This window comes from Leptonotus elevatus, chromosome 13, assembly GCF_054856555.1.
Source record: "Leptonotus elevatus isolate MCC_2025b chromosome 13, RoL_Lele_1.0, whole genome shotgun sequence".
Taxonomy (NCBI): Eukaryota; Metazoa; Chordata; class Actinopteri; order Syngnathiformes; family Syngnathidae; genus Leptonotus; species Leptonotus elevatus.
In genome coordinates this window covers 2961229-2974981 of record NC_141251.1, presented here as the reverse complement: position 1 = coordinate 2974981, position 13753 = coordinate 2961229, and the positions used below count along the sequence as shown (strand labels likewise).

At 40.2% G+C, this 13753-nt stretch overlaps 1 protein-coding gene across 1 annotated transcript in view; it reads left to right on the top strand.

Moving 5' to 3' along the window:
- The window catches only part of LOC147163481 (protein bicaudal C homolog 1-like), a 62416-nt gene that overhangs the window by 21521 nt on the left and 27142 nt on the right, over positions 1-13753 (top strand). The window contains exons 3-6 of the mRNA XM_086093758.1: positions 1692-1761; positions 8661-8740; positions 10070-10228; positions 12766-12819. Of these exons, the coding sequence (XP_085949884.1) occupies positions 1692-1761; positions 8661-8740; positions 10070-10228; positions 12766-12819 (363 nt within the window). The remainder of the gene's footprint in view (positions 1-1691; positions 1762-8660; positions 8741-10069; positions 10229-12765; positions 12820-13753) is intronic.

Below are 13753 nucleotides of genomic sequence, written 5' to 3'. Positions count from 1 at the left end.
TTGACTCGAGTTCCTCCTTCAGGGAAAAAGCTGTGAATTATTATCATGACTTTAGCGCTGTTGCTAATCTCTCCAGCTAATCTTGACACTTGGCACTTTTCGTTGACACGACGCCGCTCACTTTTTATTGCTGCGGACCACTGAGGAATATGAAGGAATACGTTTTAAAAGCTGCTCCGGTGTCAGACATGGGAGCACTTTGGACAAATTCTTGCCTTTTTCACCTCAAAGATGTCTGAAAGTATGAAAACAAAGATAAATGATTTATCCGCTTTTTTTTTTTTTTTCCCCTCCTCAACGTTAACATCTGAATTTTTTTCCCTTTCTGCTAACTTTCGGCGAGCAACGCCCCAGAGGTTTGTCTGGGGATTTGTAGCCAAGCAAGGTGAGCTTTCCTGTGGTTGGACGGAGGAGCGGGCGGGAGGTCGCAGGTTGGCTTTCTGAACGCGGGTTTCGCATGTGCTCCTGGTTACGACGACTGCACTTGTCAAGGGGCTCTCGTGCAATTTGGCGCTGGCGGCTTTCGCATGTTGTTGTGTGCAACTTATAATCAGCCGACACGTTTGAACCGGATTTGTTGCTGGCTCTGTTTATGTGTTGCTACTTCTGTGTGTGTGTTAAAGTTGCAGTTGTTTGAAGGTTGACGGTTCCTCGATGCTCATTTCCATTTGCCCGTCAATGGATTTTCGTTTGATGCCTTAGCAATATTTGGTGATGGATTATCCTTTCCTTTAATTAAACTATTAAGTCGGCTGACCACTTTAATCGACCGATAGCTCTTTTGAAATGTTCTTAATTTGCAGATTTTTCAATTATTTGTTTCAAAAATAATAATTACAACATTAAACAAACATTCAAGCATTCCCTACCTCACCCAAAAATCAGAAGAAATTTGACAAATGTTTCCGGGTTTTTTTTTGTCATATATATATATATATATATATATATATATATATTAGGGGTGTGAATTGCCGAGTACCTGGCGATACCGATGAATCCCGATGCGAATCTATAAATTGATTATTGCGATTTTTTTTTTTTTACTCAAATTTTGAAAATGCTAATCAGTAAACTTGTAGACGTACACTGTAAGATTTGTATGAAAATGTATTTATTTATCTGAAAATTCAGGCTTATAACTGAGTCACTGCATTTAACAAACAGGTTGCAGTCTGTTTCATGTTTGAACAGCACTGAAATCAAATATTAAGGCTTAATGTTTTTTGAATATAACATTCTTCCATGCTTAACGTGTGAACCCTAACCCTAAGTTTTGTTGAATATTTCCATAAAAAATGTATGTTTAAAAATCGATTCGGCCGCATATCGAATCGATTCGAGAATTGCGTGCTGTAATATTGCAATATATTGCCGAATCGATTTTTTCTAACACCTCTAATATATATATATATATATTCTTCTGTAGGTCAGATAAATTTATTTAATTGGCAAAACTTCAGCCAATTAGTTCATATTTTGAAAAGGCCGATTAATCAGTTGGGCCTTACTGAGGTGCATTATATGCTTTAAAAAAAAAAATAATAAAAAAAAACGTCAAGCTGTTTTTCCATCCTTACCAACATTTTCTCCAAATCTATTGCACGTAAACCAAAGAGCACCTGATGAGCTTTTACCTCTTTGACCCCGATGCACCCACCCAATGACATTCATTCATGTGAATTGTGTTGCAGATTATGGATGAAACACAAACCCAGATCGCCTGGCCTTCCAAACTGAAGATCGGAGCAAAGTCGAAAAAAGGTGAGCGCGTGTCCCCCCGCCTTCGCTTCTCGCCAAGTTTGGTGTCAAAGGTGAATTCTTAATTCCTGCTTAAAATGGTTAAAATGCTGAGAGATCATTACATTGGAAATGACGTTGACAACAATAAACGCCTCGCTGAATGATTTACGAGGGTCAAGGCAGAATTTGTAAAGCAACTTAAAAGACATGGAACAGAAACACTTTGTTCTGAGTGGTGTTTTTTCAATAACCTCACCATGTGTAGTCACAAGGACCCGCTTACCAAAATCCACGTTGTTCTCACGATTCACTGCACGTTTCCGCCCCAAAAGTACGTTAATTAGCCATTGCGGTTTGTGGCACTGAGTTTATTGTATTTGAAAATGATGAATAAATAAATAAATAAATAAAAGAGGCTATGCTACCTGTAGCTAGCTAGTAGTTAAGAATTAGCAGAAGAAGAAATAGAAGATGCTCTTCTAGCTGTAGATAGCTGGTAGCTAAGAAAGATGAGTAGAAAAAGCTAAGTTAGCTGTAGCTAACGAGTAGCAAAGAAAGAGTAGCAGAAGAAGAAATAGAAGAGGCTGCGCTTTGACGCTGTTTTGACTGTTTAATGAAAATTGTATGACAGTGTGTGCCTTAATTGTTTGTATTTGAAATTATGAATTCAAATAAATAAAAAGAAGACGCTACGCCACCTGTAGTTAAGAAATAGTAGAAGAAGAAATAGAAGATGTTATGCTAGCTAGTACTTAAGAAATAGTAGAAGAAGAAATAGAAGATGTTATGCTAGCTAGTACTTAAGAAATAGTAGAAGAAGAAATAGAAGGAGCTATGCCAGCTGTAGATAGCTAGTAGCTTAGAAAGATTAGTAGAAAAAAGCAATGCTAGCTGTAGCTAACTAGTAGCTATGAGTAGGAGAAGAAGAAATAGCAGAATCCGATTTGAGCCTGTTTGTGCTGCCTTGCCAATCTCAGGCCTCCAAAATCAATAGTGCTGTCTGATGTAACAAACTATATTAGCTATATTAGCAATGAGGCTTCTTTAAGCAATCCTGATTTCAAATTCGTCTTCACGTGGCCCGCCCCAACGTCCTCTATGACATCATCATTTTCCCGTCATCTGATTGGTTGGTATTGTGTTTTTGGATGCTATTGATGTTTTTCTAAAATTGTGATCGGATAGTGGTGTCATTAACTCATTAACTGCCATGGACGGCTATGGAGGGCAACAATTCATTTGGACTATTTCTATTAGTTTAACATTTTTCCCACTTTTGTTAACAAGAGTATGAAAATATAGTTTTTTTTTAAATTATTATTGTACATTTAGAACAGATATAAAATGTGTGATTAATCGTGAGTTAACTCGTGAAGTCATGCTATTAGTTAAAATTTGAATCACCCGACGCCCTTAAATTTTAATTATATTTTCTTTGGAAAAAAAAGATTATTAAAAATAAAAATTAAATTACTTTAAAAAAAAAACTGATGATGACATTACCGAATGAACAATACTGAGCTCTTTAAAAAAAAGAGAGAAAAATAAAATAGAAAAAATAAAATAAAAAAAAAGAAGAAAAGATTATTAAAAATGTGCAATTTTTCATAATTAATCCCATAACTTCACTCGTTAACTCACGATTAATCACAAATTTTATATATTTTCTAAATGTACAATAAAAAAAAAAAATCTAGGTTTTCGTACTCTTGTTGACGTCTATAGCCGTCAATGGCAGTGAATGAGTTCAAAACTGGATTAGGTCAGGGAAAGTCCCTACTACTGAAGGCCCAGGTACCAAATGTACCGCTCGCTACCGTTCTTTGACGACTTCGAGTTGTCTTTAGGTGTGAAAATGATTGAATGAACGGTTGTTTGTCTGGATGTGCCCTGTGATTGGCTAGCGATCAGTCCAGCGTGTCTACGACCTCGTCCCCAAAATAAAAGTCAGAGGGTATAGACTCCAGCTAACTTGCAAACTAAGTGGATGGATGGTTCTGGATCCGGACAGGTGGGCGACTCTTTTCATTGGTCAGTTGTTCCAGTGCTGCGTTACTAATAAAACATGATTGCGCTCGTTTGGAGCGAGGTTTGGTCGCTGAGTTGTAGCCACGCCCACTTTGTTGCCCACCGGAGAATTGCCAATGCGCGAGTCCTCAAGCCAGATGTGCGGTCCAACGGCATTATGCAACTTCCTCACTCACTCGGAATAGAAGACATTTGACAAAATGACATAAGAAGTCGTCTCGCACAAAGTCGTCGGCGTCATCACCTGGCACGCGCGCGTCCCGTGCGCTAAATTGATCACTTTTTAATCATCTGTTGACGTGTTGTCCGGAATGGCGCCATCATTTTTTTTTTTTTTTTTTTTTTTTAAATATTGGCCATTGTCAAACAGTTATGAGCACATGTGTTCTTGGAAGAAGACATGTGAGAAACTGACTGACCGCACGTTTTTAACAAGCTGGTCTCGGGGGCGAAATGAAAAGTTAGCGATGCGTCATCTGGCGGTTCAAAAAAGATCCCTCGGTTAAAGTAGGAAAACTTTAAATATCAGCGCAGGCCAATGAAAACAAATATTCTTCAAAAATGTAAACATTTCATAAATGACACCAAAAAGGCCGTTTGGTGATTTTGCACCAGAAAAGTAATCCTACCTTTTCATATCCAATTTTCATGGCAGAAAGCAAAATAATAATAATAATATTAATAATGAATTCTAATGAAAAACATTCCGAGCTGCAAGTTTTATGTTCTCCCTCAGCTTGCAACAATTTGGTAGCAAGGTAACGACACATGTTTACACAAAACTTGCAATGCCATAAAAGCACCGCATTGAACATGGAAATTTCCAATCATTCATCGGCTGCAGGGCCACGGTGGAACCTCGCCTGGAAGTTGCACACATTGAAAACAAAAAATAGCCATCGAAAGATGCACAAAATTGAGTTCATGTCAGCACAAGAGTGGCTCACATCGTTTTCATTTGACTTATTTACAAAGTTGTGCTTGTAAGTTGAAATACCTTGGAGTGCGCGGTATGGTGAGAAAAAGGCTTCATGCCCGTAAAATCGAAAATACTGCGGCAATTGTTTGTTTAGTTTTTTTTTTTTTTTTTTAATTTATTTTAATTAATTTTTTTAAATAATTTTTTACTGCGGCAATTGTTTTGATATTTGATATTTTCAGAGGTTGAAGTTGACGAGATGTGCATGTGAATTTTGGTGACGATTGATAGCATTTTTGTGTCATTAAGTGGCGTACAGTCGTGCTCATAAGTTTACATATACACAAAAAAAAAAAAAAATCAAAAGAAATACGAGTGATGTCAAAATTAGTGCGTTAATTATGAGTTCATTTCAAGTTCCTTTAGCGCCACAATTTTTTTTTTTAACGCGTGATTAATTACTTGGAAAGCCTGTACTGGGGGAATTCCTTCCTTCCGGTCACAACGTAGCAAACACATCCCAAATTTAGCAGTAATAAATGTAATAATAATGCATATATTTGTGGAGAATGGGTTCAAGTTGTATTTTACAATTTAAAAAAATATATATTATTGCAATTGTGATTGAATATTTGATCATTCTTTAAATGTATTTATTATATGTAGTGTGAGCGCAGCAATTTATAAATCAGATGACATCAATAATGCAAACAAATGTGTGACTTTATCCCTTCGAATGTTCATGTTTCTTTAAACTTAAAAAATTAAGAATTCGTTTTATTCAAATTGCTGCCTTTGCTATTTGAAAATTGCATTTTGCTCAATTGCAATGTTGTTTAATTATTCAGCTCCACGTTATAATCATAACTTTATCTAGTGTGTTCCCCCCCCCCCCAAAAAAAAGCACATTATTTGACACCGGAATGGGTGAGTATCAATACCCGGCATCTGTATTGGGGCAATGCCGGCCTTATTTCAAGGTATCAAGTACTTTTAAAGGATGTCGGTATCAGGTGCGATACTTATTGGCCAACCTTGATGTACGTATGCGCACATCCCACAAGTTCGTGTTCTTCATAAAAACACATGACAAATAAAATGGTAGCATTTTGGGGGCGCTGGAACGGATTAATAGTATTTCAATTCATTTCAATGGAGAAAATTGATTTGATATTTAAATGGATTTAAATGGATCTAAACATTTTTTTTTTGTATTGAATTTCCAAAAAAGTGCACCTGGCTGCACATTCTTGTTGGACACGTTTCACATCAAGCCATTAGTTTTGTCACACTTTGTCAAATTTTGAGACCATTTTTGAAATGTCTGTATAACATGAAGACGTACATTATGTGTTCATGTAAAAGACATCTTGCCATACTATCCGTTTCCAGTAGTGAGCTTTGCGTCAAAAGTTTCCTTCTTTGTGTGACTGCGAGTTCTCACCTTGAGCCGCTTGCACGTCTGCTCTTATTTGTGTTTGTTTTTGTAGGCGTTGCGGGTGCCAAATGAAGCTGTTAGGTGCACATTTTTGACTCCGCTTCCCGCCCCCCTAAAAAAAATGTTTTAAAAAAAGCCCACGCCACGCTTTGCTTGAAAAATGTGGGGGTGTTCGACATCACAACTGCAAGCCAGCTAATCTTTACCAGATGGTGCTCTGCAGGTTAGAGTGGGGACACTGGAGGAGCGCCCTCTCATGGTCAAATTGTGCATTACAGGAGGTTAGTCCAAGCTTTGTCATGCAGGAATGTGAAAGGCTGCTTTTTTTCCCTCTTTTTTGGGGGGGGTGGGGGGGGGTCGTGTTGTGTTCTGGCTCTCTGTTATTTCCATACACTTCGAAATTCCGTCGTCATCACAAATTGTTCTGCCCCCACTCGGGATCCCCCCCCCGTACCCGAAAAGTTTAAACATGCGCTAAAGAGGTCCACAGAATGTGGGGCGACGTTGTAACAATAAATTGGGATTCAGAGAGTCTTCTCCGAAGGCCATGCTGTAAATCGGAGATGCTGCAAGTGCTGTGTGTGTATGTATAAAGGGAGGGGAGGGGGATTCCTGGAAAGGGGTCTTTACGGACTTCCTCCAATGTGTGTAGTACACCATTGTGTGTCATTGTGTGTGTGTGTGTGTGTGTGTGTGTTTGATTGCGCAGGGGTCCCAAAAGTGAGACGTAGCCAATGCAGCACAGATGTAAGCATTGGCTGCCGTCGCTTTGTATGCTTATCTGAGCGGAAAGTTGTCTGTGGAAGCCGTTCAGTGTCGTTTTAATAAGTCGAAGCGGTCCTCGCTTGCTACCGAAATACGTATGAGGCTTCGGGTTGCGCAATAAGTTCGTTTGCGTGGAGGTGTAAAAATATGTGGTCATGGCATACTTGCACTTTCTTTTTTTAATTGCTTTATATTCGATGACTTTAACTTTTTTTTCATACAAATATTAGTCTTTGTGGTTTGGGGGGGGGGAATCAGATTTTTCTTTTTCTTTTTATGAAAAAATGCAAATGGCGGTAACAACATTGAAATTAAGTTTTTTTCCCCTTGTGTTATTTCTCTTGATAGCAAACTGAAAAAAAAATTCACAGCATCTTTCCCCCTCAACATCGACTTCCACAGTAATAATAGAAATTAAAAATACATCTTTACTAAGGGTGTGCCAAAAAAACAGATTCTCATTTAGTACGATTCAGAATCGATTTTAAATGTCCCAAAAACGATTTAATTTAAATTATTCTATACTGTCTTCCCTTTGTTTATGTGTGTCTTTATTGTGAGCGCTGTTCACGTTGTACCCGATTTGGCCACTTAGGGGCAGTGTGGGTCCACGCGGTCTGATACACTGTTTGTTAAGTTGTAGCCGCATTAGAGAGTCGAAGGAAAAAGTCATGATCAAGTTATTCCAATAAAATGTGTTATTTTTTGCAGCGTGGGGCCGTTCTTTTGAGTGATAAAAGTGCAGCAAGTAGCACACTAATTAGCATTAGCGAGTCAGACTGGAGTAGATCATTATGATTCCTTGAACATCTATAAATTGAAGCAAAAATAATTGTCAATCAAATCAGTTTGAATCAAAAATCGATTCTGAATCAAATTGCACACCCAAAAATCGGAATCGAATCGAATCGTGAGACATACAAAGATTGCCACCCCTAATCTTTACTAAGGGTGTCGGGCGATTGGATTTTTTCAATTGTAATTAATTGCATGACTTCAGTAGTTAACTCGCGATTAATCTTAAAATAAATCTTTTCTAAATGTACAATAAAATGTACATTTTTATTTTTAAGTTTTCATACTCTTGTGAACATAAAAGTAGTATAAACGTTAAACTAATAGAAATATGGCTGCACCTTTTAGTCATTGACAGTCATTTCGTAATAATGTTGTGATTTTTAAAGACATTATGTATTAGCATTAAGCTAGCACATTTAAGTCGTGTGACCGTTTGAAACTTACAACGTGTAGTTCTCTTTGTTTTACGATTAGTTTGACAGTAACCGTCAACTCGTAGCTGAAATAAACATCCTGAATCCTGTTTTGTTGTTGTTGTTGTTTTTTTTAAAGATGCGTTTACTTTCTGCCGAACTGCTATTTCGGCTCAAAAGCGACAAAAGCGAAGCCATAATCTTCAGCTCAGCCGCCTCGGAATGACTGACAGATGGACTGAGTATAATTCCACACAGTCGTGGCAGACGGCCCGCCGCGCCCTCCCGTCGTCACCCCCACTTTCTCGCACGCCGCCGCGGTCGCTCGCAGGCCGAAAACGCGAGCGCGCTCTTATCAAAAGCTGCAATTATCGTCGCAGGGCTTTTCGCCGCCGCTGTAATTTGTCAACGGTGGCAGACTGCTGGGACACGCTTGGCCCCGAGCGGCCATGTTGTGTTTACTTTATCACCTTATGTCCTGACTCGCCCTCTCTCTCTCTCTCTCTCTCTCTCTCTCTCTCTCTCTTTCTCTCTCTCTCTCTCACTCTGCGCACGACAGATCCACACATCAAGGTGTGCGGCAAGAGGGAACATGTGAGGGACGCCAAAGAGAGAATTATGTCGGTGCTCGATACAAAGGTAAATATACACATTTTTTGTGTGTGTCCAATCAGATTTCGCGCTCTGTGTTGCCATGTCAATCTAATCTGCCCAGGACCCACCTCCGACTTTACATTGCAAATCTTATCCATGGCCATTATTATGTATACCAACTGACTACCATGTCAAAAAATGCATTATAATTTCACTGAAATGATTAAATTGCTAATGTTAGCTTTCAGCATCAGATGACACTTTTCGAAAAATAAATACGCCATTAGCCATGAATTCGTACAAGTTAGCTTCGTGGTTAGAGCAATTGCCTTCCACTACGGAGTACCTGGGTTCAAACCCTGCTTTGAACCACATTTTAGTACATTTGATGGTTCGAACTAAGCGACTATCAGATCAGGAAATGGATTATATTTTCACTGAAATGATGAAATGCTAATGTTAGCTTTCAGCATCAGAAGACACTTTTCGAAAAAAAATACGAAGCCCACTTGGACCACATTTGAGTCCTTTCGTAATTTCTTCAAAGGCACATGCATTCAAATCTGCATTCAGCTTTCAGCATTCCCACACAATTTCTGCAGAAATTGCTTTTTGTCTAGTTATGATTAGCTATGTTTTTTTTTTTGCCAATCGGACTTCAAATTCACCCTCACCGGACAGAGCACTGGTCCTCGATGACATCGGCATTTCTCTGTTCTCTGATTGGCTGGATAGAGCAAAAATGGCTTACAGTCCATTTTAACTAGCAAAACAAGTCTGAAGTGACTTTTGCCACATTTTCATTCTGAACCGCTCCTGATTTATGTGCATTTTGTATTATAGCATTGAAAAGTTTTCATAATGGCAAACGTGATCATGGCAGGATTGAATCCCCAGCGAAGAAGGCCCGGGTACCAAATTCAGCAGCCGCCACTGCCTCGGGTCACAATTCCTCACATCCTGACAATCTGACACGCTAGTAGTATATGCGTTGGAGGCTCTGTTGCCACGGCAACAGCACAACCGCATCATCACCCTGGCCGATTGTGCTGTGGCGCCCCCTGGGGGCAACCAATCATCCGTGCACTTTCAACGGTCAAACGGCTTTTCAGCATTCCCGCGCAATTTCTGCAGAAGTGGCACTTTTTGTCTTTGCTGTCGTTTGCAGAAGGGAACTTTGTCATACTCGGAGCTCGTTTCCCAATATTTGTGTTTAGTCGTTGAGCTGAATGCAGTGACCAAAACATCAATGGAAACGAACAAGACAAAAATCGTGATGAATACTAAAAAAAGACAAAAGAATGGACAGAGAAACATGCTGCTTGCAATTGTAGTTGAGAAACGAAAAACAAGATCCGCCCCGTATGTGCCCAGAGCAACAGGGTCACGCTGAAAATGGACGTGTCGCACACGGAGCACTCGCACGTGATCGGCAAGGGCGGCAACAACATCAAGCGCGTGATGGAGGAGACGGGCTGCCACATCCATTTCCCCGACTCCAACAGGAACAACCAGGCGGAGAAAAGCAACCAGGTTGGTACTTTTGACGGATGCTCGTAAAACCATAAAAGATGGATTTTTGCTTACGTTTGGACTTGAAGGTCATCACGAAACATTTTGATGCTTGGTCATTGACCTCAATCCAAGGATGTGCTTCTAAACACCATTGTTTTGGTCTTTCTTCAAAACGCGCGTCTTCTGAATGAACGCCGGCGCCCCCCCAAGGCCAGTCAACGGCGTCCTCATACCGAGAAACACAAATGATGCAAACGACAGTAACCGCATGGCGAGTTTGCCCCGCGGACGAGCCAGACGGCCGCTGAAGGCCGATAAGTGCGCAGATTAGCCGCGAGCGCGACCGCGAGCTGTAATGACCGTAACTGCCCCCGCTGATTGCGACTTTCCGCTTTTTTTAATAAACATCGCTCGTTGCCATCGTTGTGGCCATGAAATTGTGAGATTATTTTTCAATGAGGGACGAACCGCACGGCACGGCAGACGGTTTGTTTCACCAGTCGATGTGGGAAGGAGGCGATGCGAAGTGTTTGGAAAAAGATACAAATGGCTTAGTCTGCAACCTTTATTTCTTATTTAACTCATTCACTGCCATTGACAGCTACAGACGTCAAAACTTCATTTGAACTTTTTCTATTAGTTTAACATTTTTTTTCCCCCATTTTTGTTAACAAGATTATGAAAACCTAGATTTTTTTTTTGTATATTTAGAACAGATATAAAATTTGTGATTAATCGTGAGTCATGCGATTAATTACGATTACAAATTGTAATCGCCTGATGCCCCTAATTTTTTATAATCTTTTCTTAATTTAATTTTTTATTTTTTTAATAATCTTTTCTATTTAAGAAAAGATTATTAAAAATGAGGGGCGTCGGGCGATTACAATTTTTAATCGTAATTAATCGCATGACTTCACTAGTTAACTCACGATTAATCACAAATGTTATATCTGTTCTAATACAATAAAAATAAATCTAGGCTTTCATACGCTTGTTAACTAAAGTGGGAAAAAATGTTAAACTTTAAACTAAAATTTTTGACGTCTATAGCCGTCAATGGCAGTGAATGAGTTCATGGCATATGTACGGCGCCCCAAAAGTGACATATGGGTAATAATATGTTTCTCATCAGGGCGAGAAACGTATAAATAGAAATCTCCATTAGAAACGTTCCCGTTCAACCCAGAGCACTGCGCTCTGCTGCCCTTGAGGGATGTTGATTGGTCTGATAAAACTCTGACTGGCACGTTAGCAAGCATGAGAATGTGAGTTTAAAAAAAAACACAATACACAGAGCTCATCGTTTTTATCCCAATTTGCATGATTTCTGGAGTGCATTCAAGCCTCTTTCACTCTCACTGAATCTGATGACGCAACACCAGGCAGACAATCGGCAAGGGGCTTCCTTCCTGCACCCGAGACCCCATTTTGCTTCTTTTTTCTTTTTATTTTTTTTTAAAAGCCTGCCCATGCGTAATAAGAGCCTCGGGGGGCATTGAGCTGCATATACAGTACGTGCAGCTGCGCGGCTCTTAACGTCCGCTCGCTCGATGACGTCAAGCAGGAAGTCAGGAAGCGCTTCAAACACAGTCTGCGAGTTTGTTTACTGACATGGGATTTATTTGGCGCTTGTATGAGTGCAACGTGCATGGGGCTGCTTTTCAGATGCAATCACAGCTGTTAAAAATAGAATCGCTTACAAGGGAGCAGCAATCGCATATGATGCATTACTGGCAAATATCGAGTAGTTTTTTTTTTTTTTGTTTTTTTTTAATAGCGCTCAACATTGAAATGAAGTCTGATCAGAGATGGCAAATCCAGGTCCAGATAGTAAAAGCCCTGCCACAGTTTGACTGTAGCCTCTCGTGCTAGCTAGCTAGCTCCCTAGCAGGTAAACAAGCACCCGAAGAGTTAGCTAGGTAGCTAGCTAGCTAGCTAGCACCTGAAAGTAAAAACCCTGCCACAGTTTGGCTTTAGACCCTCGTGCTAACTAGCTAGCTTCCTAGCAGGTTAACAAGCACCCGAAGAGTTAGCTAGGTAGCTAGCTAGCTGGCTAGCACCTGAAAGTAAAAACCCTGCCACAGTTCGACTTAAGCCTCTCATGCTAGTTAGTTAGCTCCCTAGCAAGTAAACAAGCACCCGGGGAGCTAGCTAGCTAGCTAGCACCTGAAAGTAAAAACCCTGCCACAGTTTGGCTTTAGCCCCTCGTGCTAGCTAGCTAGCTTCCTAGCAGGTTAACAAGCACCCGAAGAGTTAGCTAGGTAGCTAGCTAGCTGGCTAGCACCTGAAAGTAAAAACCCTGCCACAGTTCGACTTAAGCCTCTCATGCTGGTTAGTTAGCTCCCTGGCAAGTAATCAAGCACCCGGGAGCTGGCTAGCTAGCTAGCTAGCACCTGAAAGTAAAAACCCTGCCACAGTTTGGCTTTAGCCCCTCGTGCTAGCTAGCTAGTTTCCTAGCAGGTTAACAAGTAGTCTGACGTGATGTGATGATCTGAGCTTGTATTTGTCTTGGCCTCATTTGCATTGTGTTGCTTTGCATTTTTTATCAACAGGTGTCCATCGCGGGGCAGCCAGGAGGGGTGGAGGCGGCTCGAGTTAAAATCAGGGTAAGTTCGGAGCAAGTCTTCATGTGACACAAAATGATACTCACACCGCCAGCGCTTTAGAGGAACACTTCCTATACACGCTGCACTTATTAGTTTTGGAAACGATTCCAGCACATTTGATTTTAGGACGTCCATATACTGTATATTTTCTTTAAACGCACTTGGCTCAGAGCGTTGCGAACTAATGTTTGGACCTAAGTGCTCGTTTTTGGTTTCACACGTTCCAAGGCTCAGAACTCCTTTCATCCGTCTTCACGCAAATGCCCGCCATTCTGAGTCAGCTTCTTTTTTGTTTTCAAAGGAGACATTTTGTGGCTTTTTTTCACAATTGAAAACAGTTCCCAGGTGCCTTAATAACACGGACACGGCGAGGAAATCAAAGAATTTCAGTGCCATTCAAGTCTGGCTTTCGTTACCATGATGACTGAGGCCCCAGAGTGTCGGGGAAGTGGCAAGTAAATCCAGTAGGCCTCTAAGGTCAGCAGACTCGGGTCAATTAGCGGTGCCTCGAGTTAAAAACAAACATGGTGAATCGGCATTTTGCTGTGATGCTGTATGCTCTTGTAGTCATTTTAGTAAACTACTTTTTATTTCTTTACTTTTGAAAGTCTTAAATGCTTCTGCCCCCCCCCCCCCCCTTTGGTTTTAAACGTCTTAAATTATTTCGTTTTTAAAAGCCTTTGAATTTTGTATTTTTAACTACGTGTGAAGCAAATTAGTTATGGAATGCGCTACATAAATAAAGCTGCCTTATACACACAAAAAATTATTTTCCTAGTACATGCAGCAGTTCTTCAAATCAGCTGGATGGACTTATCAGAAGCTAATGCTGTTAGCTAAAACTAATATGCGCATCCAGCAAAATTCAATCAGGATTTGCCTGGGTTGTTAAAGATCATTAAAAAATGGAATTGGCTAAAATTAAGGCCTTTAA